The 25,029-nt window shown below is 47.2% G+C and overlaps 1 protein-coding gene across 2 annotated transcripts in view; it reads left to right on the top strand.

Moving 5' to 3' along the window:
• Window positions 1–25,029, top strand: part of Spred2 (sprouty related EVH1 domain containing 2) — a 108,307-nt gene that overhangs the window by 53,270 nt on the left and 30,008 nt on the right. Inside the window, exons 1-2 of one of the 2 annotated variants that reach the window (XM_052734760.1) lie at window positions 7,513–7,830; window positions 24,048–24,225. In XM_052734760.1, the coding sequence (XP_052590720.1) occupies window positions 7,814–7,830; window positions 24,048–24,225 (195 nt within the window). In that variant the 5' untranslated portion in view covers window positions 7,513–7,813. Of the gene's footprint in view, window positions 1–7,512; window positions 7,831–24,047; window positions 24,226–25,029 lie in introns of those variants that run through there. The other variant, XM_052734759.1, reaches the window with a different exon arrangement.

Raw genomic sequence — 25,029 nt, 5'->3', positions numbered from 1 at the left:
ATTTGCACTGCCCGCCAAATAAATGTCTGTCTGGCCATTGGACCAAGATGGCTTCCCCGTGGAAGGTTTGGTTAGGAAGCCATCCGAGTCTTAGATGAAGTTTTACAGTGACTGACCTCAAAGTCAGAAGTAGACTTCCCTCCAGGAGGGGAAAGCCTTGTCTGGTGTCACCATGTTGCCCCGGTTGGCCTGGAACTTGCTATGTAGACCAGGCTGGCCCCAAATCCAGAGATCCACCTGCCTCTGCATCTCCAGTGCTGGATTAAAGGTGTGTGCTACCACGACTGTCCCCGCCCTTTTAAAGGAGGGGATGTGTGTGTCGGTCAGAGGACAACTTTGAGGAATCACTTCTCTCCTTCCTACGTGAGTCCTGGGGATCAAGCTCAGGCCCTTAGACTTGGCGGCGGCACCTTCACTCTCTGAGTCATTCCTCCAGTCCTGTTCCTAGAACCGTCCTGCTCATGAGCAGATTCAGGGGTCCTCATGGCTCGGAGTGAAAGCGTGGAGTGGGCTGGGCTGATCAGAATGGCGTTTGGTACAGCACCAGCCGGTGATCACTGTGGTTTGAGATCACTCTAAGGTACCAAACACATGGAGTGCCCATCCCCTGGCACATCCTTATACCTTTCCAGGGCTTGAGACACACACACACACACACACACACACACACACACACACACACACACCCTGTATCTTTTGTTTGTTTCCAGGGCTTGAGACACACACACACACACACACACACACACACACACACACACACACACACACACACACCCTGTATCTTTTGTTTGTTTTTGTTTTGGAGACAGGGTTTCTCTGTCCTGGAACTTGCTCTGTAGACCAGGATGGCCTCCAACTCAGAAATCCACCTGCCTCTACCTCCCAAGTGCTGAGATTGAAGGTGTACGCCACCACCGTCCTCTGCCCCATACCTTTAACTTGATATTCCAACCCTAGATGTAGGTAGGTATGGTTTCTCTTTAGCTTGGGTCCTGGGCAGGAGTCAGACCTGGGTCTGAATGGCCCTCCACCTGCCTGCTCTAGGCTTGAAGGGAAAATTGATTCCTTAGATACCGGACCCCCAACCAACACTTGGAATACGGGCTTTTCCCTTTTCCTTGCTAATCCAGGCCTTGGCTCTTCCTGTGGTTTTCCAGAGTGACCTGCCCGAGCTCTTAGCATTCATTTTCTCTCTCCTCTCCTGCCAGGGCCAGTCTGTATAATGTGCTGTGCCACAGACCCTGTAGAGGGCATCAATGCACCAGTGCAGCCCATGTCTGCTCCATGCTGACCAGGAATTCATGAGCGAGTTGCTAGCACACCATAGAGTGGACATGGGATACATGGGGGTTCCCTTTGCCCTTTCCTAAGGAAACCTGGGCTGAGTCCACAGTCCTGCCTCCAAAAGGTCTTCACATCATAGGGTCTCATTAAAGAACATGAAACAAAGCTCTTCAGGACAATAGCCCCTATGCATCTGATCAGCACTGTTAGAGGTCAGTACCACAGCATACTGAATTCGCCTGAGGTGGTTGGTTCGTCACTGTGCTTCTGTATCTGAAATTCTTGTCTCAGGGTAACAGTAGAAATCCAGCCCCTCTAGCTGCCATCCCTGCCCCTGGGCTGTCCTGGCCATTCTTGTTGGATTGACTTTCCAAAGATGTTGATGTCTGTCGGAAAAGCAGCACGCAGCCAGCAGAAAGACAGCTATCCTCATACACCCCAGATTTCATCTGTTCGAGCAGCTGGCCAAGACTTTGTTTGCAAGAGAATGTAAGTGAAGGCAAGAGAATGGTTTCTTTTGTTCAGATTTCCCTTCCCAGAGGCCAGTCCCGGGGGTCCCTTCACCTGCATTATCCATTAATACTGTGGATTCATTTTCCCCCAAATAAACAAGTTTCCCTGCCAAAGAAAATGCGCATCCTGATTGGACACAGGGCTGTCTTGGGGCCTTCTTTTGAGTCATGCCTTTCATTCCCTGGGTCGGCCCCTGTCTCCTTATGGGGTCCTTTTTTTTTTTTTTTTTTTTGCTATGGACAACAGTGTTGTACAGCCCCAAGACCCTTGACAGCTTTCTTAATTAATGCTTTACATGGTCGTCCAGCCTCCCCGAAAGCATCCTTCATCTCTGTTTGCTCGGTTTCCTGAAGGTTCCTTTCCGTGCATCTTTCACCTCTTGCTTCACGCTCTGGGGACACATGTGGTTTCTGCATACTACACAGATGTGCGTGGGGGAGGGAGGCATGGCTGTGGCCTTGCACACTGCAGCTGGTGGACTAAACTCTGAGGTGGGGAGGGCACTTTCTCCGAGCAGGCAAGTCAGGGTGTAAGAGCAACAGGCTTTGGGTTCTACCCTGTCGTAAGGCAGAGTGAGCTGTTTCTGTTGTAAGCCACGGCTCCTGGCGTCTGGGGGACCAAAATTAACGCTTGCATATCGGATTCCAAATTCAAATGTTAAGCAATAAGGAACCAATGACTGACAGACACCCTTTACAGAGAAAAGATACAGGTGCACACGCGTGAATGCACACACGCACACATGCCTGGTTGTTGCAGGAGTCATCAGACTTGAGTCTTAGCTGCGAGGATCATGTCTGTCACAGCTGCTCAACTCCGCCTTTGTACCTCTGGAACACAGTATATGAGCAGATGAGTGAGGTGGCTGGCTGCAGTTTGCCCACCCCTGAGAGAGAAATCCACACACTACCTACATCCTCACACTGCTGTGTGTGGGAACTGAAGAGCCTTCTGTCTCCACAGCCAGGCCCTATGCTAAGTACTAATGGAAGTGCACCCATTTATCCCGTTCAGAACTGTTTGGTGTGAGAAAGTCAGAGTTCTTCAGCCGCTACATATTTTGGCAAGAGAAACCTCTTTCTGTCTTCTGATCCCTATTTGTCCCTACATCAGGTAAATACCCTGGTTTGCTTCTGTAACATTTTGTGCAGGCAGTCTGTTAAGCACCTTGGTTTCAGTGTGTAGTGACTGTTACAATGGTTCATTACCAACTTTGCCCAAGCCTTCCCCCCAAAAAATGAATTTTTTCCCCATGTGGTTCTTTCCTGAATAAATATATACAAAATTCTGTTTAGTATATTTGTGAACTACAGAATAGAATGAACATTTTATGGAGTTTGTATTTTTCGTGCTCAAGATGAAAATAAGGTTTGATTTTAGTTGGTTGGTGAGTTTCTTCTCCTAGTCCCCTTTTTTGAGACTTCAAACTTGAACAAGACCTTAACTCCTGATCCTCCTGCCTCAGCCTCCCAAGTGCTGGGGTTACAGCTGTGCTGCCACACTAAGCTAGGAATTAAGTTTTAAATAAACATAACATTTTATCTGAAAAAGGATGGCTTTATGAGGTTACCCGTAATATAAACTCATTTTACTGTAAGGCGGTAGAGGTTCAGAAAAATCCCAGCAAGCCTGGGTTTTGAGCCAAGACACCTGGGGTCCAGGTCCGTTTTGTTCTTACTGTGGTTCTAACTTACGGTGCGTCGCTCTCCATGAACGCTTTCAGATCGTGACATTGACTTGGGTTTTGGTTTTTAACAACAGAATGCATATAACTGCTTCAAAGAAAAAAAAAAACTTGACAAATTCAGACAAGGCGAGAACCTTAAACTAAGTCTGTGGGTTGGAGAGTTGGCTCAGCGGTCAGGAGCACTTGAAAGGACCCCGTTACTCCCAGCACCCACCCGGTGGCTCATAACCACTGTAAGTCCAGTTCCAAGGGCTGCCACACCCTCTTAGGGCCTCCACTGGCACTGCACACGCATGGTGCATGGACATACATGAGCTTCAACACTCATACACACGAAAGGGAATCTTTTTTAAAAAATAAAAAGAAGTCTATTAGAAAAGTTTCAGAAACCAGGGGCCAGTTTGCTTTGCTTCTCCTGACCGGTTTGGCTTCTTCCCACCCATGCTCGAAAATGAACACGTGAAGACGTGGGAGTCACGTGATTTCCATGGTCCTAGATCCAGTTCTCAACGCCAAGAGAACTCCTGCACCTTAGGATGGCCACTCTGGGGCCGGTCCACTGTCCACTCTGGGGCCGGTCCACTGTCCACGCCGGGGCCGGTCCAATGTCCACTCTGGGGCCGGTCCACTGTCCACTCTGGGGCCGGTCCACTTGTCAGAAAGGCCAGCACTGACCTGGACTTCTGTATTAGTGTGTATTAGTTACTTTTTGTTGCTGTGATAAAATACCCTGACCAAAAACAAATTACAGAAAAGTTTATATTGGCCTTTGGTCCCGGAGGGGGGCCTCTAATGGCAAGGTAGGCATGATAGCAGGCATTTGTAGCTGGAAACTGGCTTCATATTTCCATTCCTATAACCTTCCCAAACAGTACCACGAACTGGGGACCAAATGCTCCAATAACCAAGCCAACAGAGAACATTTCTTACCCACCCCACCCTCCTCCTCACAGGCTCAGGGCCCCCAGCTGTCTTAGTGGCAGAGACCACTCTAGATGGTCAGGTGAGACAGGAAAATTGAGTAGAGTTGGTTTCTAACTAATGGTAATCATAGCAAGCAGATCCATCCAACAGAAATGCCCACTAAAGATGGCAGGAACCAAGTTTCGGATGACTTTTGTTTTTGTAGAAACAGACAGGGGCTGAAGAGATGGCTCAGCAGCTGAGAGCACTTGTTGCTCTACAGAGGACCCAGGTTCGGTTCCTAACACCCCGGTAGTAGCTCACTGATGCCAGTCCTGAAGGATCCGACACCCCTTTCTAACCTCTGCGGTCATAGGTGTGGACCCAGTGCACATACGTACACACAGGCAATACACACGTTTAAAAAATGCTTTTAAAGAAGTTAAACTACTCGGAAGAACACCGAGTCAAAATCATTTTTAAAGTGTCCCATGAGCCATAGAGAGTTAGAACTGCTCACAGCGCAAACCTGGCCGCCCGAGTTTGACCTTGGAGCCCTTAGAGAGGCAGGCGAGACCAGTTCCACAGTGAACCCTCTTGCCCACCACATGTGTGCCATGCCAAGTGCATAGGCTGTGTGTACACCTAAGAGAAGTGAAAATAGTGTGAGTGCCCCATACCTGTCACTGCCAGCTGTCTCTCAAAGTTCCTGCTTCAAGTGAATCGGGATTGTAACAGGTGTGGGGTGTGTTGCTGAAGGGTTCTGTGTGTTGATCTAAGATCCTCAACCGAGCAGTGTTCCTCCCCCTGTTTTGTATTTTTAATTAGTGAAATCTGACTTACAAGGTTTTTTTTGTTGACTAGTGTGTCATGTAGCCCAGGCTAGCCTCAGACTCACTGTATAGCTGAAGGTGGTCTTGAACTTCTGATTTTCCCGCCTCCACTTCTTGGGTGCTGAGGTTAAAGGTGTGTTACTGTACTTACTTGACATGTTGCTGGGGATTGAACCCAGGGCTCGTGTATGCTGGGCAAGCACTCTTCCAGCTCAGCTGCATTCTCAGCCCTGACAGGACTCTCTGGTAAGCTGTAGGTTTATTTCTTCGAAATACTAATAGAAACTGTATGCTAGAGAGGTATCCATCCACCTCCGCGTGACGGCCTTAGGGCCAGTGTATAGAAGGTCGGGGATTGTGACGGAGTGTTTTCGCTAAGTCCTGGAGCTTGCTGTTCTCCGTTTGGTCCCACACTCCGTCCTAGTCATTCTGGATTAGTGAGAGTGGATGTGGCATGGGGCTGTCCCTGCCACCTGTAGCCAGTGGGCAGTGCGTTCGACAACGTCCTTCATGACGAGTTGTTGTCGGCTGAGGTGACTGTCAGTTTCAGGACGTAGAAGAGACACTGCAGAGGTTCGTGAGACCTGTTTTCCCGAAGTGGCTTGTCCTGCTTTCACGGACACCAGCAGGGAGGGTTTGGGAAGTGACGTCAAGTTTCATCAGTGGTTTCTGTTAGCGTGCTAAACCAAATCTTTTCTCAGCTAGACATCAAAGCCCTGTCTCCAGACGACTTAAGTCATCCCGTGTGAGCATGAAGCAAGTTGACCCAACACTGCCACCTTCCATAGGACTTTGTTGGTATAAGGACTAAGGATGTGACTTACATAAGCACTCAGGGAACATTGCCAAAGCTGTAGGAGGAAGCTGGGGATGGGCGCCTCTCCTCCACAGTGTTCATGAGCACGGAGCTCATGAACAGGGCTTGAGAGCACAAGGAAGCTCTCCCCAGCCGGCCTTGGGAAGAGGCTGTACCAGGTATTCATTCAAGGGCTTGATGGAGCCTTCACAGTGGCCTGAGGATATGTGGTTCATACCAGCTGGAAGACTTACTCAGCCTCAGCTCCCACACCCACAGGGTGTCGGGTGGCAGATGTCTCCTCCTCCCCCCATTCACATGGAAGCTTCATGCCTTAGTAACAGTGCCTCGTTCTGGTTCAGATTCCGTCCTCGGGACTGGAAAAACATGTGTATAAACATTCCATGAGAACTTTTGAAGATAACTCAATGAGAGAAAGATACCAGATGTAGCAATTTATCCAGGTTTCCCGGTGTTTCTTTACCCCCTGCCTTTCTACCACTTGTATGGGGGTGGGCGACTGAAATGCCTATCGTATATCATTTCATGTTACCCCTAACATACTTCAGTAACATACTTTCTTGTTTTGTTTTTGTTGTTGTTGAGACAGGGTTTCTCTGTGTAGCTTTGTCTGTCCTGGAACTCACTCTGTAGACCAGGCTGGCCTCAAACTCATAGAGATCTGCCTTCCTCTGTCTCTCGGGTGCTGGGGTTAAAGGAGTGTGCCACCGCCGCCCAGCTACTAACACAGTTAGTCAGTCTGTTTAATTTTTGAGACAAGGTCTCAGATAGCCCAAGCTGACCTCCAGCTCTGTGCAGCTGAGGTTGACCTTGAACTCCTGGTCCTTCTGCCTCTGCCTTCCTAGTGCTGAGAAATGTGCAGTGTGGGGAACTGAGCCTAGGGCTGGTGCATCCTGTGTAAGCACCCTACCAATGGAGGCACGTTCCCCGCTAACAAAATAATTGTTTATTTACTTATTTTTGAGAAAAGATCTTACTGTATAACCCAGACCTCAGGCTCTTGGTTCTCCTGCATCAGCCTCCCAAGGGCTGAAGAATCACAGCAGTGTGTTGTTGTGTCTACCTCCAAAATTATTATGTATAGGTTTTGATAATTCTTGTAATTGGTAACATTATAGTGCCAGAATCAAGCTGGGTATGGTCACGTACACCTGTAATATGAGCATTAGGGAGGAGGCAGGAGAATCGTGAGTTTGAGGCCAGCCTGGACTGAACAGTGAGAGCTGGTCACAAAAACAATGCAGACATCAACAGAGTCCCAACCCATCCTGGTTCAGCCACTAGCTTCAGAGACGGTTCCTTCCTCATTCTTGACCGGAGCAGTTACTTGGTTTGGTAGGGCGGTGATGAGCTCACACTTGTGGGTCTACAGGCAGACATCTCAGCGAGTGAGCCATGGATGAGCTTGGCTTTGTGGGCATTTCCGACTTTTGTCAATGATCGATCGTCGTAACTTACAGGAATTTTTTTAAAACAGTGTTTTAATTGGAAAAGGCATCTGTCAGCTCCGGGCTCCCCATTCCCACTTTTCAGAAGCAGGATGTTGAATGTGATCAGTGACACAACAGGTCTATAAAATGCGGACTCTAGCCCTCGGATGACTCATCCGTCACAATGCAGTATATTTGTCAAGGAGACTGAATCATGGATGGGGGAAACTACTTCTCAGGCAGCCAGCTGGTTCTCAGGTCAGCCGGAGAGGTTCCATTTTTATCGGAAGCTCTAGTGTAGTGATGATGCTAATAGCCCGCACTCGGACTCCACCATGTAGAGGAAATGGCATCTCCGGGCAGGTACGTGCTGACGGTTTGCTTCAGGTCTTGTTTCTCCTTGCTCCCCTCTCCGTGTTTTACCTTTCCGGTGTTTGCTTGTAGCACGTTCTTAAGGGAGAAAAATTATTCTCAAGAACCAGTGAGCGTGAGAATGCTTGTGTGTGTGTGTGTGTGAGAGAGAGAGAGTGAGTGAGCATGAGTGTGTGTGTGCATGTGCTCACCCCCATGCGAGGATAGGTAACCACTGATCTTCTGGTGGACAGAGATTCTATTCACTTGTCGCCCTCCCTGAATCTCCTTAGAGATTCAGATAAAAATGGCTTTCACCCATCATTTTATATTAATAAGTTTTAAAGATGCTGCTTGGAAACGCCTTGCAGGGACAGCAAGCCTTCTAGGTGGGTAGCTTAGGATGTTGAAACAATGAATAAGCAGAGGGGGCAGCTGAAGGGTATTATCCGGAGTTTAATTATGGATAGCTTTTGTTATCGGTCTTCTTGTCCCTCCCCACCACCCAGTGTGTGGCTTCATGCAAAAAAAACTTTATCCCCTTCCTGAGTGGATATGTTTATTTTTTTCAGATCACAATTTGCTCATACTGAGTCCGTGCATTAACTTTTCTAACGTAGAGGAAAAGGGAGTGGGGATTTGGTAGCAACATTTAATTATAGCTTACACATGACCTGAAGGATCATTCCACATAATTGAGAGGCTGTGGCTGCCTGTCCGACCTTCTCTCTTTCTTCACTCACTAAATTTAAACAATGCCCGGCTCGTGAAGGCACATGCCTCGTTTATTTGAGTATATTAAACATTCCTGTGTGTGTTGACAGACTTTTCAGTGTCTCCTCGTATTTTTAAAGGACACTTTTTAAGTCCTACTTATTAGGCACAGTTGCTGTAGTTAGTTTGTGTCTGTGTTATGTCTGCCTTGCTGGTCGGTCTGTCCACACTGGTTGGGTCAGGACCTATAATACTGCTGCCCACAGATTTGCCTAGGATGGTATTGGTGGCATAGGTCCCTTTGTGGTGTAAATTCTGCTGTCACTTGGAGAGTATCAAACAGATCTGCAGTTACCAGGCTGGAGAACGAGGCAGGCTTTGTTCCTATTTGCTTTATTGTAGAACCTATAATGTTGTCTTGTGCTTTTTTTGTTTTTTGTTTGTTTTGTTTTGTTGGTATATAAATTTTAAACTTTTGGTAAATATATTTCATTTATTGGTTTCAGCACATTCAGCAATTCTTATATTTTGGAAGGAGTTTGCTTGGTATGTTCTCTTTGTAGATTAAAGTGTGTGTTTTTCCTTTCTCTCTCTTTCTTTCCTTTCAAGAATGGCCAGCTTGTTTTTCAAGACAGACTGCCGTTAAATTTCATTAATTTTACATTCTATAAATGAAAACCACCTGTTAGGTTGTAACTTACTAATTATGGTCAGGGGCGATAATGAGGAAGAACAGTGTTTGGAGTATGTGGGGTCTGGCTAAGAATTTCCCTGCCCACATCTGTAGTGCTTATTTTTGTGTGCATATGTGCGTGTATGTATATATAGTCCACAGTTAATAGTAGCATTTGGGGATATTGAAAATGTCTCAGATTCAAAATGAGAGCCCTTCTCCTTCTCGTGAAGATTTTGTTTCAAAGTTAGGGAAGCTGCTCTAAACATGTTAACTTGACCAGAGTTCATATTTCTGGTAGCCGTAGAGTAAATGAGGTCCTCTAGAGTTTGAGTGAAAGCCTCAGTTTGGGGTTCACTTTGTCACAAGTTCAAGTATGGTGGCTCTTGCCTGTAATTTCAGCATTCAGGAGGCTGAATAGGAGGAGGACTGTTGTAAATTCCAGCCTAGCCTGGGCCACAGTATAAGACTCTTTCTTTAAAAAAGAGGCAGAGCAGATGGATCTCTATGAGTTCAAGGTCAGCCTGGTCTGCATAGCAAGTTCCAGGCTGGCCAAGGCTACACAATGAGACTGTGTCTCAAAGAATAATTATAATTAATAATACTGTTTTTCTGTCTTGCAGAGGAGTAGCTTATCTTCTCTAAGTTCATGGAAATGTAAGGTTCAGTTAGGTCTCACACACACACACACACACACACACACACTCAAGGTCTGAGGAAAAGGACTCTGAGCCCCAAGCACTTCTTTTAAATCTCTTGATTTATTGGTGTTTTCTATGAAAATACCCTGTTTCCCCATTCTTTGTCTCATTGGGACTAGCCCAGGTGCCGTCCGGTTCTGCACACGACTGTGGCTGTAGCTCCCAGAGGTTCCATTGCTGTTGAGTGCTGTGAGCCGTCAGCCCAGGGCGAGCATGGCCTTTAGAGTTCTGAGAAGAATACAAAGCCACAGCTGGTACTTCTTATCGTGCGGCTTAGAAGTAGTCAGTGGATGTGATTGCGCTTGCTGCCCGTGTTGAGAGGCATGTGCTGGGCGGCCACATGTGTAAGCACTGACCCCCAGGCTCAGCTCTGTCCTATCCTCAGCTCCATTCCAAAATCCACTTGATGGTGGTTTGGGGGCCATGTTTTCTAAGCCAAGTCCAGTGACATAAGTGGACAAAAGATGTTTTTCCCCTTGCTGTTTCTTGGGAGGTGGCAGCCAGGGAGAGCATTTATTCTACGAGATCACAGTGTCCAAGGCATTTTAGTGGGACAGATAGCTTCCCAGTCTTTACTGGTTGGAAGACTCCACTCCTTTTTAGGATCTATTAAAGTTATATTCACACTTAAAGCTATATGAATTCAGTAACTATTTCATAAAAACAAGCTAATTTAAAATCACTGTAGACTGGCTGCCAACATTTAAAAATACTCACGTGCTTTGGAGAGTCCTGTGTCTGCAGTCTGCCCCTGCTGTTCCCATGTATGAGTGTGTGCCGAGAACACGCCTGGCTCCGACCGGAGGTTCACCTGTGCGTTGTCTGTGTTGTGTCCTCACACTCGTCCTACATCTGGAGCATGTGTCCTGCACACACACTTGGAGGCAAATCCGAGCCATTGTTTTAAAAACGGTTTTCTGTGCAACTCAGGCCATAGACAAGCATAGTGTAGGTTTCTTAAGACCCAAGCTCCACTCTGAAGAGTTTCTAAGTGGGGTACATGCCACTGTGGACAATGGCTTTTCCTGGGCATTCTCTCAATCAGAAGTTTGCTGGCGGTTGGTTGCATTGGCCACCCAGACTGTCTTGGGGTGGGTATGGACACATGAAGCCAATCCTTCAGACGGAGGCTGGTACCTCAGCTCTCTCTGGAAGAGCTTTTGGCTTGGATTGCAAGAGGAGCCTTCCTTGCTACACCCTCTGAGCGTGGTGCTGGGACTCTGTGGAAGAATTTCCGTGAGATGCTGTCTTCAGATTCAGCCCAAGAGATACTGCGTCGTTTGCGGTGTTAACTTATGCAGATGTAAAAAATGGAAATTCTCTCTTTCTGCCTCCCTCTATCTATCCATCCATCCCTCCTTCTCATCCCCTCTATCCTTCTCAACACTCCCTCGGTCGCCTGCCATTGCTCTGGCCCCGTGGGCCCTGCTGCTTGACTAGGCCTCTTGAATTCCATTAGATGAGCACAAACAGCATGTGTCACGGGCTGCTTGGGGAGGGTGATGAGCAAAGTTAGTGTCTGTGGGTGGGCATGTGTTCTCATCACATCGCCAAAGAGCTGCAGTGTGCAGAATCTGGCAGGAACTTGTTCCAAAGAGAAATCAAGCCAGTCCCTTTTTTTCCCCTGCCTTGAGTAATATTAAAAAACACAGCTAACTCCCATAGAGAAGAAATGAAATCGTTAGAAAATTCTTACAATTGTGTTTAGTGGTCTTTAAACTGAGATCAGAAGAAATAAGGGTCTAATCATAAAGATGTCGGGGGGGGGGGGGCTCCTGTTGATTGCATTATAGACATGGTAAATGTTTGTTATGAACACTATTGTCAAGGCTGGGGAGATGGCTCAGTGGTTTAGAGCACTGGCTGCTCTTGCAGAGGACCTGGGTTCAGTTCCCAGCACTCACATGGCAACTCACAATGTAGTTGGTTGCTTTTATTACTCTTTGGTTCTTTAGGGGACCCCGCTACTCAGCTCCCAAATAAATCACACGGAGTCTTATTCTTTCTTATGAATTCCCAGCCTTAGCTTGGCTTATTTCTAGCCAGCTTTTCTTAAATTATCCCACTCATCTCTTATCTCTGGGCTTTTATCTTTCTCTATTCTATATACCTTTCTGTACTTCTTTCTCCATAGCTGGCTGTGTAGCTGGGTGGCTGACCCTGACGTCCTCTTCTTCTCCTTTTCTTGTCCCTTGAGCTTCTCTTTCCAGATTTCTCCTCCTGTTTATTCTCTGTGCCTGCAGCCCTGCCTAGCCTTTCTCCCACCTTGCTATTGGCTGTTCAGCTCTTTATTAGATCATCAGGTGTTTTAGGCAGGCAAAGTAACACAGCTTCACAGAGTTAAACAAAAAAACATAAAAGAAGCCGGGCCGTGGTGTCGCAGGCCTTTAATCCCGGCACTCGGGAGGCAGAGACAGGTGGATCTCTGTGAGTTTGAGGCCAGCCTGGGCTACAGAATGAGTTCTAGGAGAGGCACCAAAACTACACAGAGAAACCCTGTCTTGAAAAACAAAACAAAACAAAATAATAATAATAATAAATAAAAGAATGCAACACATCTTTGCATCATTAAACAAATGTTCCACAGCATAAACAAATGTAACACATCTTCAACTAATATTCCACAACATCTCAACCTCCTGGAACTCCAGTTCCAAGGGATCTGACACCCTCCGTGTACATTGGGCACACGTGTGGCATACATACATGCAGACACTCACATAGTCATAAAATAAAAAAATAAGTAAATCTTTTTTTTTTTTTAAGAATGTTGTTTAAGAGCTTAGAGGAATTCATTAGTGCTCACAGTGGGGGCATACGGTTCTGCTTAACAGTTCTGATCTCTGAAGTGATTTTAAAAGAAAAGCCATTTTTCTGTCAGTTAAAGTCACTACTTAACAAGTTCGTGTGTGTGTGTGTGGCCTGCTTGCGCATGGAGGAGCAGAGCAAAGGCAACCTTGGCCTTGGCCTTGGCATCAGGTCCTGTGAGTGTGCTACAATTGTTTCCTTTGTCACAGTGGTGAGGTTCACTCTTTGAAGACTTTGGGGCATGTTCCTCAGCTCAACCCAGACTTTCTGAACCCAATTCAAGTGGATCTCTTACCTCTCAAGGTACCTCTTGTCACTGTGGCAAAACCCAGGATGCAGGGCCAGTGAGATGGTTCAGCAAGCAAAGGCGCTGGGCCGCCGAGCCTGAGGACCCACTCAGTAGTGGGAAGAGAACCCACCCATGGGGGCCTGTCCTGCGACCACATAGGCGGCGTGGCCTATGAACACCGCCCCCCATACACACAAATAAATGCTTTTTAACCCCAAAACTTAGAGCTTATCACTGTAGCTACTTTTTAGTGTATAGCACAGTAACAGTGATTATATACATGCTGGATCTCTAGAACATTTTCACCTTGCAAAACGCAAACACCACACATGGTAATTGACTCTCCCTTACCCCCTCTGCCCCAGCCCAGTCCATGGCAACCACCATTCTGCTTTCTAGTTTCCATGGCTTTGACTGATGCATTTGGACAACAATATAAATAGGAAGAATAGTATGGTCGTTTGTCTTTTTGTGTGTGTATGTGTGTGTGTGTGGGGGGGTGACTTATTTTGTTTAGCTCTCTCAAAGTTCATCCCATGTTGATTTCCTTCTTTATTAAGGTTGAATAATAATCCATTGTATGTACTGCTACGTTATTTAACCATTTATCTCTGGATGGGATGAACAGGCGTTTAGATTATTACCACCTCTTGGCTTATTATGAATACTGCAGTGAAAATGTGTTTGAATAGTGCTTTGAGGTGGAATGGCCATTTAATAAATGTTAAGGTTGGTTGTGTGCAAACACACAAGGAGATGTCCCATCGTGCGCCGGGTTTTTAGTTTACAGAACTTCCTTACAGACTTACTCACTGGAGGGAACTGCTGGATGCATGGTGGCTTATTTATGGTGCCTTAGGAATTGTGACTGTCCTAGAGGACCAGGCTGAAGGCCAGAGAGATGGCTGATAAGTAAAGACGTCGCTGCCAGGCCTAGTGACCTGAGTTCGATTCCTGGAAGCCCACATGGTAGAAAGGGAAGAACTGACTACAGGCTGTCCTGACACACACACACACACACACACACACACACACACACACACACACACACACACACACACACATAAACACCACACACACACACACACACACACAAACACCACATACACACACACACACACACACACACACTAATTCATTAAAATGAAAATTTTAATCTTAAAAAAGGAAAGAGTGAGACCGAGGGTGGTGTGAGCTCAGCTTTGCTGTCGGGAACACACCATTGGATATTCTTTTTGTTTGTTTGTTTAAATATTCTTTATAAAATTCTTTCTATTATTTATAAAAGCAGGTGATTTTTACATGCAACACTGGGTATTAGTAAATACAAGGACTGTTGCTTGTTTATTCCAGGCATTAAAAACCTTAGGGCATGTACAGGTAGTTGGTAAAACAGGATTTTGCCAGTCAATCCTGGTATAACCGTTGGATAGTCTTAGTTGGAGGCCAGCAAGCATCACGTTCAACACCTTTGTAGTCTTTCTTTTGATACTAAAGTGTAGCGGGCGATGATGGCTTTTATTATGTTGACTTCAGGGAACCTCTTACGTGTGCCAGGTGTGGAGGCACATGCCTGTAGTGCCGGCACCTGGGAGTTAGAGACAGGTGGGTCTCTGCAAGTTCAAGGTTAGCCTGGTCTGTATATGGAGTTCAGGTCAACGCAGAAGATACAGTGAGACCCTGCCTTTTAAAACAAACAAACAAAAACCTCTCTCCACCTCCCACTATGCTACAGTTATAGGCCTGTGTCAACACACGTAGCTTGTTAAATTTATTTTTAAAATAGTTTTCATGTTGTGTGTGTGTGTGTGTGTGTGTGTGTGTGTGTGTGTGTGTGTGTATCGAGCAAACTGGGGATCGAACTCCAGCCTTGTGCGTCCTCGGTGGGCATCCTGCCACTGAGCTACATTTCCAGGCCTATTTTCTTCCTTTTTCAAAAGACTTCAGTAAACATGCCTTGCTCTGGGAATTTTATGATTGCGTAGTAACTAATGTTGAAGTGACGGGGCTGCGCCTTTGTTGTGGTCATGGGTCTTGGTGGCTTCTGGTCCTTTCCTATGAAAGGTATTCTGTCGCGTTTTACTACCAGAAGTTTTTCTGCTTCTGCGGGATGTTTCAGTAGCATGTGTTTGCTAAAGCCCTTGGCAACTCTAAAGGACTAGAAAGCCAATTTTTTAAAAATCCAAAAGTTGAAAAGAGACCTCAGAAGCCCTCGTCTTGCCTGTGAAGAGGCTGTGGCTCAGTAGTAGACTTGGAGTGTCACACCCACTTGTGAGAAGGGGGTGTGTTACAAGATAGGTCTAGTTATACTAATAAATCCCAAATGGAATGACCTCTGTTCAGGAGAAACAGCCAAGATGGTCCCGCCCCACCCTCCAGCTGTCGCTCTGTCCTGGCTGGAGCTGTGCTGTGGGTAATTCTCTTTTCTCTAAATTCCTTCACAGTTGTTACCTAAGCTAGGAAACCTTAAGATCCCAACAGCACCAATGGGGGGCCTTTTCCCACAGCACAGAGCCCTTGTTTGTACCACAGCACAGAGCCCTTGTTTGTACCACAGCACAGAGCCCTTGTTTGTAAACCGTGTGGGGAGTGATGGGTAACCATCCTTCATCTGTCCCCGGTCAGTAACCTTGAACAATCCCTTTTCCGTCTGAATGAGGGGTCTTATTCAGCTGCTCCTGGTCTTTCTAGCCTAAGAGGTGTGTAATTCACTTGCTTAATGTCTTCATCACGTGACTGGAGGCCTGATTACCTCTGGGGTGTAGAGATTGCACCCCGACCTCTGAAAGCAGATACCTTGAACAAGTTCCGTTTGCTGCGTATCTCCCCTCCCAAGTGAAGGAGGTGGCCGGACCCTGGGTGAAAAGGAACTAAATGAAGTGCTAACTCTTGCCACCTGAAGGGACACCCTGTGGGGTGGGTCTGTCTAGAATATAAAGTGAGGCTCATAAAAGCCTGCCTGTGGCTTGTGGGCCCTGGCACTCCTTCCTTCCTGTGGGCTAAATTATCACCTTTTGTTTGGAACAGATCTTAAGAAGGACTGGCCTGTAAAAGATTTTGTAGGTAAAACTGGTAAAGTAATTTCCTGACCTTTTGACTGTGGGAGAAGGGCAGGGTAGCAGGGGAAATAAATCCATCTGTGTACAGGACGGGAGGAGTCAGACTTGAGGGCAGTATTGACAGTGTATAGACCCAGAGTTCACACTCGCTGGCCCTCTTGGCTGGTTTCCTGCTGCCACGGCACTCCATTGCTTTCACGGATAACAAGGGCGAGAGCGAAGAGAGGAAGCACAAGTTCAGTGGCTGTGGGTCTGTCCGTCCTGGCTTGGAGATGGTTAACTTTAAGAACTCCCTCTGCCGTTTGTGGTTTTAAAAACTGGTATTGTTTTGTTGCTGGTATGATTTAATGTGGTGGGGGTTCCTTCTGTTCAGTGACTCGCCCGTGTCTCTGTTAACTAGCCTGGGGTTTAAACGAGGACCCCAGCCTCGTTTACGGAAGAGCGAAGGGAAAGCGGAAGAGCGAAGGGAAAGCGTGATTCCTTTCAGGTGAAAACAGTCAGTTTGTCTGCCTCAAGATGGAAATCCCTTAAATCTTGGCTAATTACGAACTCTGCTGACCCCGGGCTCACAGAGCAGACAGGACCCTAAACCTCAGCTCAGCTTTGGCTCCTTACCTGCCAGGGCTCTCTGGTCCCTACTTTTTGCCAAGTAGTCACCCTGAAACTCAACCCTCTAGGGCGCATACTTAGTCTGTAAGAATTAGACACATTTGCTTTATTTAAAAAAAAAAAACTAAATAAAATCAAGCTTATTTCCAAAACTACTGATGTCAAAGTTGTTTCATTTTAGTGAATTTTGGACAAAAAGTCTGGGCTACCTCCAGTTGGTGTTTGGAATGTTAACAGACTATTAGAATAAAATATTTCTGTGGTTTCCTGAAAGCAGCAGTGTTAGCATTTTAAAAAGCTGCATAGAATGCTGTGGAGTTAACATCATGGCAGACACCGCAGATGCATATCGTTTTTGTGGTCCTGGAGTCATTGGCCAGTGGCTGGTGCATCCCAGTGAGCAGCCAGGGGTGGAGAGAGAGGGCCCTGCAGCAAGCCAGAAGCTTGGCGTGACCTCATCTTGTACCTGTAATCCCCACCTCAGGCGGGCGCAGAACTAGCGTGTGCTCAGTTTCGAAAAAGAGTTTCTTTTCCTTTTCTTTTATGTGCTTTGGTGTTTTGCCGTGGGTGTCGGATCCCCTGGAACTGGAGTTACAGACAGTTGTGAGCCGCCCTGTGGATGCTGGGAGTTAAACCCAGGTCCTCTGGAAGAGCAACCGTTGCTCTTGACTGCTGAGCCAAAGTCTCTCCAGCCACCCCTCAACCCCAACCCCCTTTTTTAAGAACTTGGATTCCTTCGAATTCTTATTTTTAAAAATGTGGTTTGCATGTGCTTTTGAGTCTGATGGATCTGTTCTTGTTGCCAGAGGGCATCACAGGCTTAACTTCCTGGAGCCAGTGTTCTCGAATTCTATAATTACAGGTGCCGTCCCCAGCCTACAGCTGAGCAGTGTGGCTGTTGCAGGACAGGGGGCACCCTTAACTGACCAGGACCTTAGTGGGGAGAGGCCTGTGCCCAGAGTCTCTGCTCCCTGCGGCCCTGAGTGGAGAGATGAACTTTCAGCTGTGAAGACTGAAGCAAAGAGTCTCTTCCAATTTTCAAGAGAAGGGTCTCCCTTCCCTGCTGATGGTGCATGCAGCATATCCAGGAAAGCACCAGGCTCCCCAAAATAAAGCAGTAGAAACAAAGAAGAGTCCCCTGAACACTGCTTTCATCCTTCATTACTCACCTCTGGAGGGTGCTCAGGAAGGCCACACTGACAGAGTGGCCCAAGAGCATCTTAGGTCACTTGCCTTAGCACATCTAAAATTAAAATTGCTTTTCAGGTGCTGACTCGAAGATGCACCTTTCTGGGGATTGGGTGTTTTGCTTTTGGTTTTGTTTTCTGTTTTTCAAGACAGAGCTTCTCTGTGTAGCCCTGGCTGTCCGGGAACTCGCTTTGTAGTCCAGGCTGGTCTCCAACTCAGAGATCCACTTGCCTCTGCCTCCCCAGTGCTTGGATTAAAGGCGTGTGCCACCACTGCCCAGCAAAGATGTGCTTTTGATAATCCCTCCTCTCCAGGCCAGGTTCTTCACCATCATTTTCTACCGGCCAGGGCGTGTTATGGTTTGAGATAGCTAAGCAGAACAGGATATAAGAGATGTGAAATTAACAATTTCATGTTAAGTGCAATACAGTGGAGTTAGGCTAAGTGACGCAACTCTGTGAACTGCTGCAAAGTAGCCCAGACTAGCATTTCATGAGGGGACGCCCAGGGTGAGTCCATACTGGCACTCTGACAACAGAAAACTCAAAACCGCCTGGGCCATAGATCTCCCAGCTCACTAGGAGCCTCCTCCATTAGCACTTGCAGGGTCCCTAGTGTCTGCCCCCACCCCTGCCCCACCCCACCCCACAGACGAGGGTTTCTCTGTGTAGTTTTGGTGCCTGTCCTAGATCTCACTCTGTAGACCAGGCTGGCCTCGAACTCACAGAGATCTGTTTACCTCTGCCTCCCAAATGCTGGGATTAAAAGTGTCTGGCTACAATGGAATTTCATTAAGTGTTTTCTATGATTTAGATTAATAGATTCTTGGCCCACTTTGGAGCAAAGGATGAAACTCTACCTATACCCCAGAGGGGCTAGGGTTCCTACAACATAAGCGAGACCTCTTGGCCTAATTGTCTGAGTAAAAGATACTTGGGGGTTCTAAAAACGTTGTACAATTAAAAAAAAAAATGCCCACATGCATAGTGAAGATAAGTTTTCGGAGCTGTGTTGGAACCCCTGGGGTGGTGGGTCAGAGGTTCTGCGTGGGCACGCTTGACAGGAGAGGTTTAGAGGCTCCGGAGCACAGTGAAGTGGACAAGGAGTCTGCTCTGTCTCAGAAAGGCTCTGTCCCTTGGCACTGAGTCCCAGCTAAAGGACTGGACCTGTTCAAGAGTCCTTTTAGTCCCAGAACCCGGGGAAGGGCAATTTCATAGATGACTCCTGAATTCCATTTTGTAGTCAGCTGCACTACAGTCAGAAATACCTTCCGGCAAAGCCTTTTTCTGAAGTGACTTGAACCCACTTCTCGGCTTCCCTACCCAACACTGGTGACGCCATTGCTCTTGTGAAGCAAACAGTTCAGAAAAGACCCTTCACAAAGCCTGCCTGTGGGTGTTTTGAGAGGAGAGCTGCTGCCCTCCCAGACCTCCTAACCCCGCCAGAAATGGCATCTTTGCAACTGAATCATCCAGAGGTTTAATACCGTTTTCCATAACAGGCCAACTAACCATACACATAGTACCCGCTTAAGTCATTAATCTTGAGCCCCTGTTCCCCGTGCATTTAAACATGCCTTGGATGGCTAGTACAGAGCAGCAAACCGTGTAACTGCCTTGTGTAAAACCACATGGATAACTTTTCTCACCCCTCAAGTTCAGAATATGTGATTTTTTAAAAACCAGGGCAGCCATCTTTTATGAATTCTTAAGTAATTGACATGATGGACACTTGAAAGAGCAATGCCAGTGGGTGATGACCAGCACCTTTGGCTTCTCAACGTATTTGCCTTTGCCACAGTATCTTGCTGAATAATTTTACAGAACTCGCTAGGCATGCATCATAAACATACACATATATGGGCAATTTGGTGAAATGTAAGTGCCTTTGTCAATCCGTAGGCACAGAGGGGAGTACTAGGGCGTAGGGCTGTGATTAAAGTGAGTGTGCCTGGCTCCGGGGGAGGCTGGGACCTGGCTAATCCCTCCCTAGGTCTGGGGGAGAGGTAAAGGGGCTGGAAGAAGGAGCCTGATGTTTAACGTGATGGAGAGATAAAGAAGCTGTGTGATCAGATGGCCATGGGGTGTGCTGGGAAGGATTTATGGGGGTATGAAATTGGCTCCATCCCTGAAGTAAGAGGGGACGGGCAGAGGGTCACAGATGGCAGGCGGAAAGGAACCTTTCCCTCTGCAGGTGTGCCCGCAGGGCCATCCATCCTGGTTTTTTTATGACTCTGTCTGCTGCTGAGGCTGGTGGTCTCAGGTGCTGTCCCCTAAGGTGCCTGACAGCTGGCAAGGCCCACTCTATGCAAACTTACTCTTCAGTGGGCAGGGGTATGTGGTTTAGAGACCCACCTTTGTGATTAAAGCGAGCCTTCCAGCAAAAGCAGTGAGCTGCAGCTTCCCAAGCCACTGTGGCTCAGACACGTGGCCTCTATCACTGCCTTTAACCAGCCGGGTGGATTCTGTCTTCCTTTTTAAAACAACAAAACAAAAAACAATGAATTGCAAAGAAATGTCCTCAGCAACTGAGGAGGTCTGCCAGTGCTGACCAGCCTGGCCTGAGAGCACACATCCTCCACAGGACAAGAAGCAGCTCGTCACAACTTCCTGCAGTTCCTTTGTTCACTTCTGGCCTGCTCCAAATCTGAGTAAAATCGTCATGGCCATTTTGAAATCGTTTTCTTTGCATTCCAATCCTGCCATAGGTTGGTACCTGCCTGCTTTTCATTGAGTGAGTGTAGGACAAACTAGTCAGCATGTTGGGATCGTAAGGGGTTTTTCTTAAGAAACCACGTTTAAATGGGAAGGTCCCCAGTCTGGCCAGTTTGGCTCAGTGTCATTGGTAATGGACTGGCTGCTTGGGCCCTTTAACTCTCATTCTGACCTGGCTTCATTCGGCTGATGTGGGGGCCACATCCAAAGTTTGAAAGTCTTTTCCTGCACATGCTGCAATAATTGCCATTTTTGGGAGCTCTTCCTTCCTTCCTTCCTTCCTTCCTTCCTTCCTTCCTTCCTTCCTTCCTTCCTTCCTTCCTTCCTTCCTATCATATCTCAGTTAAGCTATTGTAGTTTATAAACAAATGAGAATTGATAGAAGGACTTTGTTGGTTTCAATTTTTTAAAAAACCTATTCATATTACATATTCAGTCCATTGATCCTACAACCTATTGACAGGCTAGATACCATTGTAGGTCCTAGGGATGTAGTGGTGGGGAAAATGGCAAAGTCCCCACCCTTACTTAGTTTTACCCTGATGGGCAAATAGTTACAGGGCCAGTAGTGTGAGGCGATTTAGGAGAGGTGGGGGTTGGGGTTGCTTATATAGATGTCGGGAAAGAACTCTCTAATGGAATATGTTGTGCAGAGACTCAAGCGAAACAGGATATACATGATTGATATGTGGAGAGAAAGGTGAGAAATGAGATGAGAAGAGAGGACAGCTGCAAGGCCCTGAAGCAGGAATGTGGATGGGAAGCAAGAACGCGCTCAGGATGTCAGTAGTAGGCTATGGATCTGAGCTGTTAGTACACATGATGAAGTCTGACTAACCTTTCTGTTTTGGGGGAAGGTGGAGAAACATGGACACAGGATGCCAATCAGGGCGCAGAACAGGACAGCCACAATGTTAAACATAGAGGATAGGCAGTGGTAGCACACACCTTTAATCCCAGCATTCCAGAGGCAGAAATCCCTCTGGATCTCTGTGAGTTCAAGGCCACATTGGAAACAGCCAGGCATGGTGACACACACCTTTAATCCCAAGAAGTGAGTCTTTAATCCCAAGGAGTAATGGCAGAAAGCAGAAAGATATATAAGGCATGGAGACCAGAAACTAGAAGCATTTGGCTGGTTAAGCTTTCAGGTTTCTAGCAGCAGTTCAGCTGAGATCCATCCTGGATGAGGACTCAGAGGCTTCTAGTCTGAGGAAACAGGACCAGCTGAGGAACTGGCAAGGCGAGGTAGCTGTGGTTTGTTCTGCTTTTCTGATCCTCCAGCATTCACCCCAATACCTGGCCTCAGGTTTGATTTTATTAATAAGTACCTTGTAAGATTCCTGCTACAGGGCACCACTGCAGTAGCCTCAGGACAAGGGATGACCAGTAGGGTCAGCATAGAGAGTATGGGGTAATAAAAAAGGTATCTGGCCATAAGAAGGGAGAACCCCAAAAGGGTGGGAAGACCTTGGGAAGGAAGAGTTCTACCTGACATGTATTGCTTGAGATGGCTTAGACACCTAAGCAGAGACATGTTGTCATCGGTCTCGATCTTGGTAGGTAGGAGGTAATACAGGCATTGTTGTGTGAATACAGGCATTGTTGGCGTAGAGCCATGTTGAGGTGGAGGAACGGGGAGCGGTTCAGACAGTGTGACAGGAGAGGCTGTGCAGACATGGCAGCCATGAGGGCAGATCTCAGCTGACTGGGTTGGTTTTCCCAACAACGTGAAGACATCCGTCACCTTAGAACCGGGAATCGGGAGGCTCTCTGAAGTCACTGGGCAGAGGGCAAATGTGGCGGAGTGCTCCACTTACGGTCCTCCGTGCCTGCAGCTCAGAACAAGCCCTGTGAACAGAGTGCACTGGGGTTTCCCTTTGACCTGATGCAGCAGCCTGAGTAGAGAGGTCGAGAGTGGGGTGCAGGGGTGTAGAGGGCGGGGCAGGAAGAGCTAGTCCGCAGCAGACCCCTGGCCCCAGTGGAGAGAAGAGCTCTAGAGCCTGGGGGAGGGAACCGTGAGAGCGGTAAGTGGTGGTTGGAGAATAGAGGCTTACAAGTTGATGTTGGTGATGGCTCACACCGGCATGTAATCGAGGCTATGGAAACAGAATCGGCCTCGTCTGTGTAGTATGAGATCAACCTAGGCTTCATGAGACTGTCCGAAAGAAGAAAGTGAGTGAGGTTTGGAGGTAGTGCCCATGTTGCTGGTAAACTCAGGGGTTGACTTGGTGTGCTGGGCATGGAGAGCTGTGGTTGGGTGCAAAGACCTTGTAGAGAAGAGTCCCAGAAGCAAGATGCAGAGTATCGGAACAATCCTCCTCGGGGGCATTGGGGATGAAACTGGGCTGTTTGCAGAGGGGTGGGGCGGTTTTCCTTGCCTGTAAAGTCTTCATGGAATGGGGTTGGGGTGGGGTGCAGAACCCAGAGTTGAAGAAAACTGAAGGCAGGTAGAGAACGGTCTAGTAACACACAAGTCCCTTGCAGACCAGGGCAAGGATGGGTTTGCCTGAGAGGTCCGCCAAAAGGACTTCTGTGTGGGACAAGACGTTGCCTGGGTGTGGGAAGGCAGTGAAGTCACAGCAGCAGGTCACAGAACGTCTAGGTGAGAGGTGAACAGGAGACAGGGTGTCTCTGAGATGGTGGCATCTGTCCCTGAGTGCTGAGGTGGAACTCCAGAACAAAGGGGCTCCCCAACTGTTGTGATTGCTCCCCTCAACTCTGGCACAGTGCCTGCCTGACATCCAGAAGATGGGAATGTGTGTTCTAATGGGTCAAACAAACAAAGAATTGTATGCAACAAAAGAAAATACCAAGTGAGAATTTAATTTCCCTCAAACCAACAAGGCAAAGAAACTGAAGGTGGTCTTTGGAGAAAAAACAGTTTTTGTCAACAGTACAGTAGAGCTTAGGGCGAAATCTTGTATTTAGACCAAGGAAAAGGAAGTCATAAGCAAAGGTTACAGGTGTGGAGAGGTGAGTTGACGTCTCCCGCCTACAGAAGTGGTGCATGAGATGGGGACTTTGTAATGTAGAAGTGGATTATTATATTGCTTGCTGAATAGGATTCTTCATAAAATGTTAAAGCTTGGTCATTTATTGTAAACTGAGTTTCAGTGATTAAAGTCGTAACATCCTTTTAAGTTAATAGGCCTGACGTTCCGACTCTGACATCAAATTCTAGAGATTAGCTTATTCATTCAGTGAATATTTATCACCCAGAAACTGGAGAACAGTATGCCTGTGTGTATCTTCAGAGACTCGGAAGTAAAATGTGGTAATTAGTGGGTGTCTCTCTGAAGATGGACTTTTATATTGTATTACATGTTGCTTTACTAAATGTCAAGATGGGCTCGCATTCCGGGCTGATGTCAGCCATATTTCTGCGCACCAACCAAGAGCAGTGTCTTGCCCCGGGAAGCGTGCTCTGCGGCTGCCAGACTGTTGTCATGCCCCTTCTTGTTGTCGTTTTAGTGACAGCTATATTGTGCGCGTCAAGGCTGTGGTTATGACCAGAGATGACTCCAGCGGGGGATGGTTCCCACAGGAAGGAGGCGGGATCAGTCGCGTTGGGGTGTGTAAGGTCATGCACCCTGAAGGCAATGGACGAAGCGGCTTTCTCATCCATGGTGAACGACAGAAAGACAAACTGGTAATGACAGACACACACCGCGGGAGTTAACATAGCAGTGACTGATTTCTTTATATAAGTTACAGCCCTTTTCCCCCCTTTTATATTTTTAATATAGCCTTCCCTTTCCAGTGCAGCCCCTTGGCCACATACAGAATGCATGTCACAAGGGTGTTTGACTGTCTTGTTTCCATCTTTCATTAATTAAGGTGTGCCATTGTAACAGGTGTGTAAGGCAAAAGCCTGTTCTTTATTATTACAAGTCATATAACAACAAACTGTGGAATCGGGGTTTTCCACGTGAGAGGTGGGTGGGAGCAAGTTAACATGTGAGACAGTATCACCTAGCATCATCACCTATTCCTTCTAAATAAATCTTTGTCTGAAAGATACCAGAGCCTGGGGTTAGGGAGGTGGCCCAGAGTGTTTGCTATGCAAGTTTGGATACCTGAGTTTGGATTCCTGTAGCCACATAAAACACGGTGGCCATGCAGGCCTGTAACCCCAGCACTGTGGGAGACTGAGACAGGAGGATCACCAGGGCTTACAGACCCGACCTTGTCTCCAGGATCAGTGAGGCACCCCGTCTCAGGAATGGTGAAGGGTGGGGAAGCAGGGTCCCTGACATCCTCCTCTGGCCTCCACTCACAAAAGTGTACATACACCACACAAACACATCCAGCTTTTATCTCGTGAGTAATTAAGAAAGCGTCCGTGGTGGAAGGAAATCATGAAGAACAGTAGCATGACACTTCTGTAAGTAACTGTGCGTGCTCAGAAACAAGTACATGGGACAGTGAATCTTACCCAAGGGCGGGATTACAT

The sequence above is a fragment of the Peromyscus californicus genome, unplaced genomic scaffold (genome assembly GCF_007827085.1).
Source record: "Peromyscus californicus insignis strain IS unplaced genomic scaffold, ASM782708v3 Scaffold_13__1_contigs__length_99412109, whole genome shotgun sequence".
In the NCBI taxonomy this organism is placed as follows: Eukaryota; Metazoa; Chordata; class Mammalia; order Rodentia; family Cricetidae; genus Peromyscus; species Peromyscus californicus.
The sequence above is the reverse complement of the archived record's forward strand: the minus strand, read 5'-3'. Positions and strand labels throughout refer to the sequence as shown.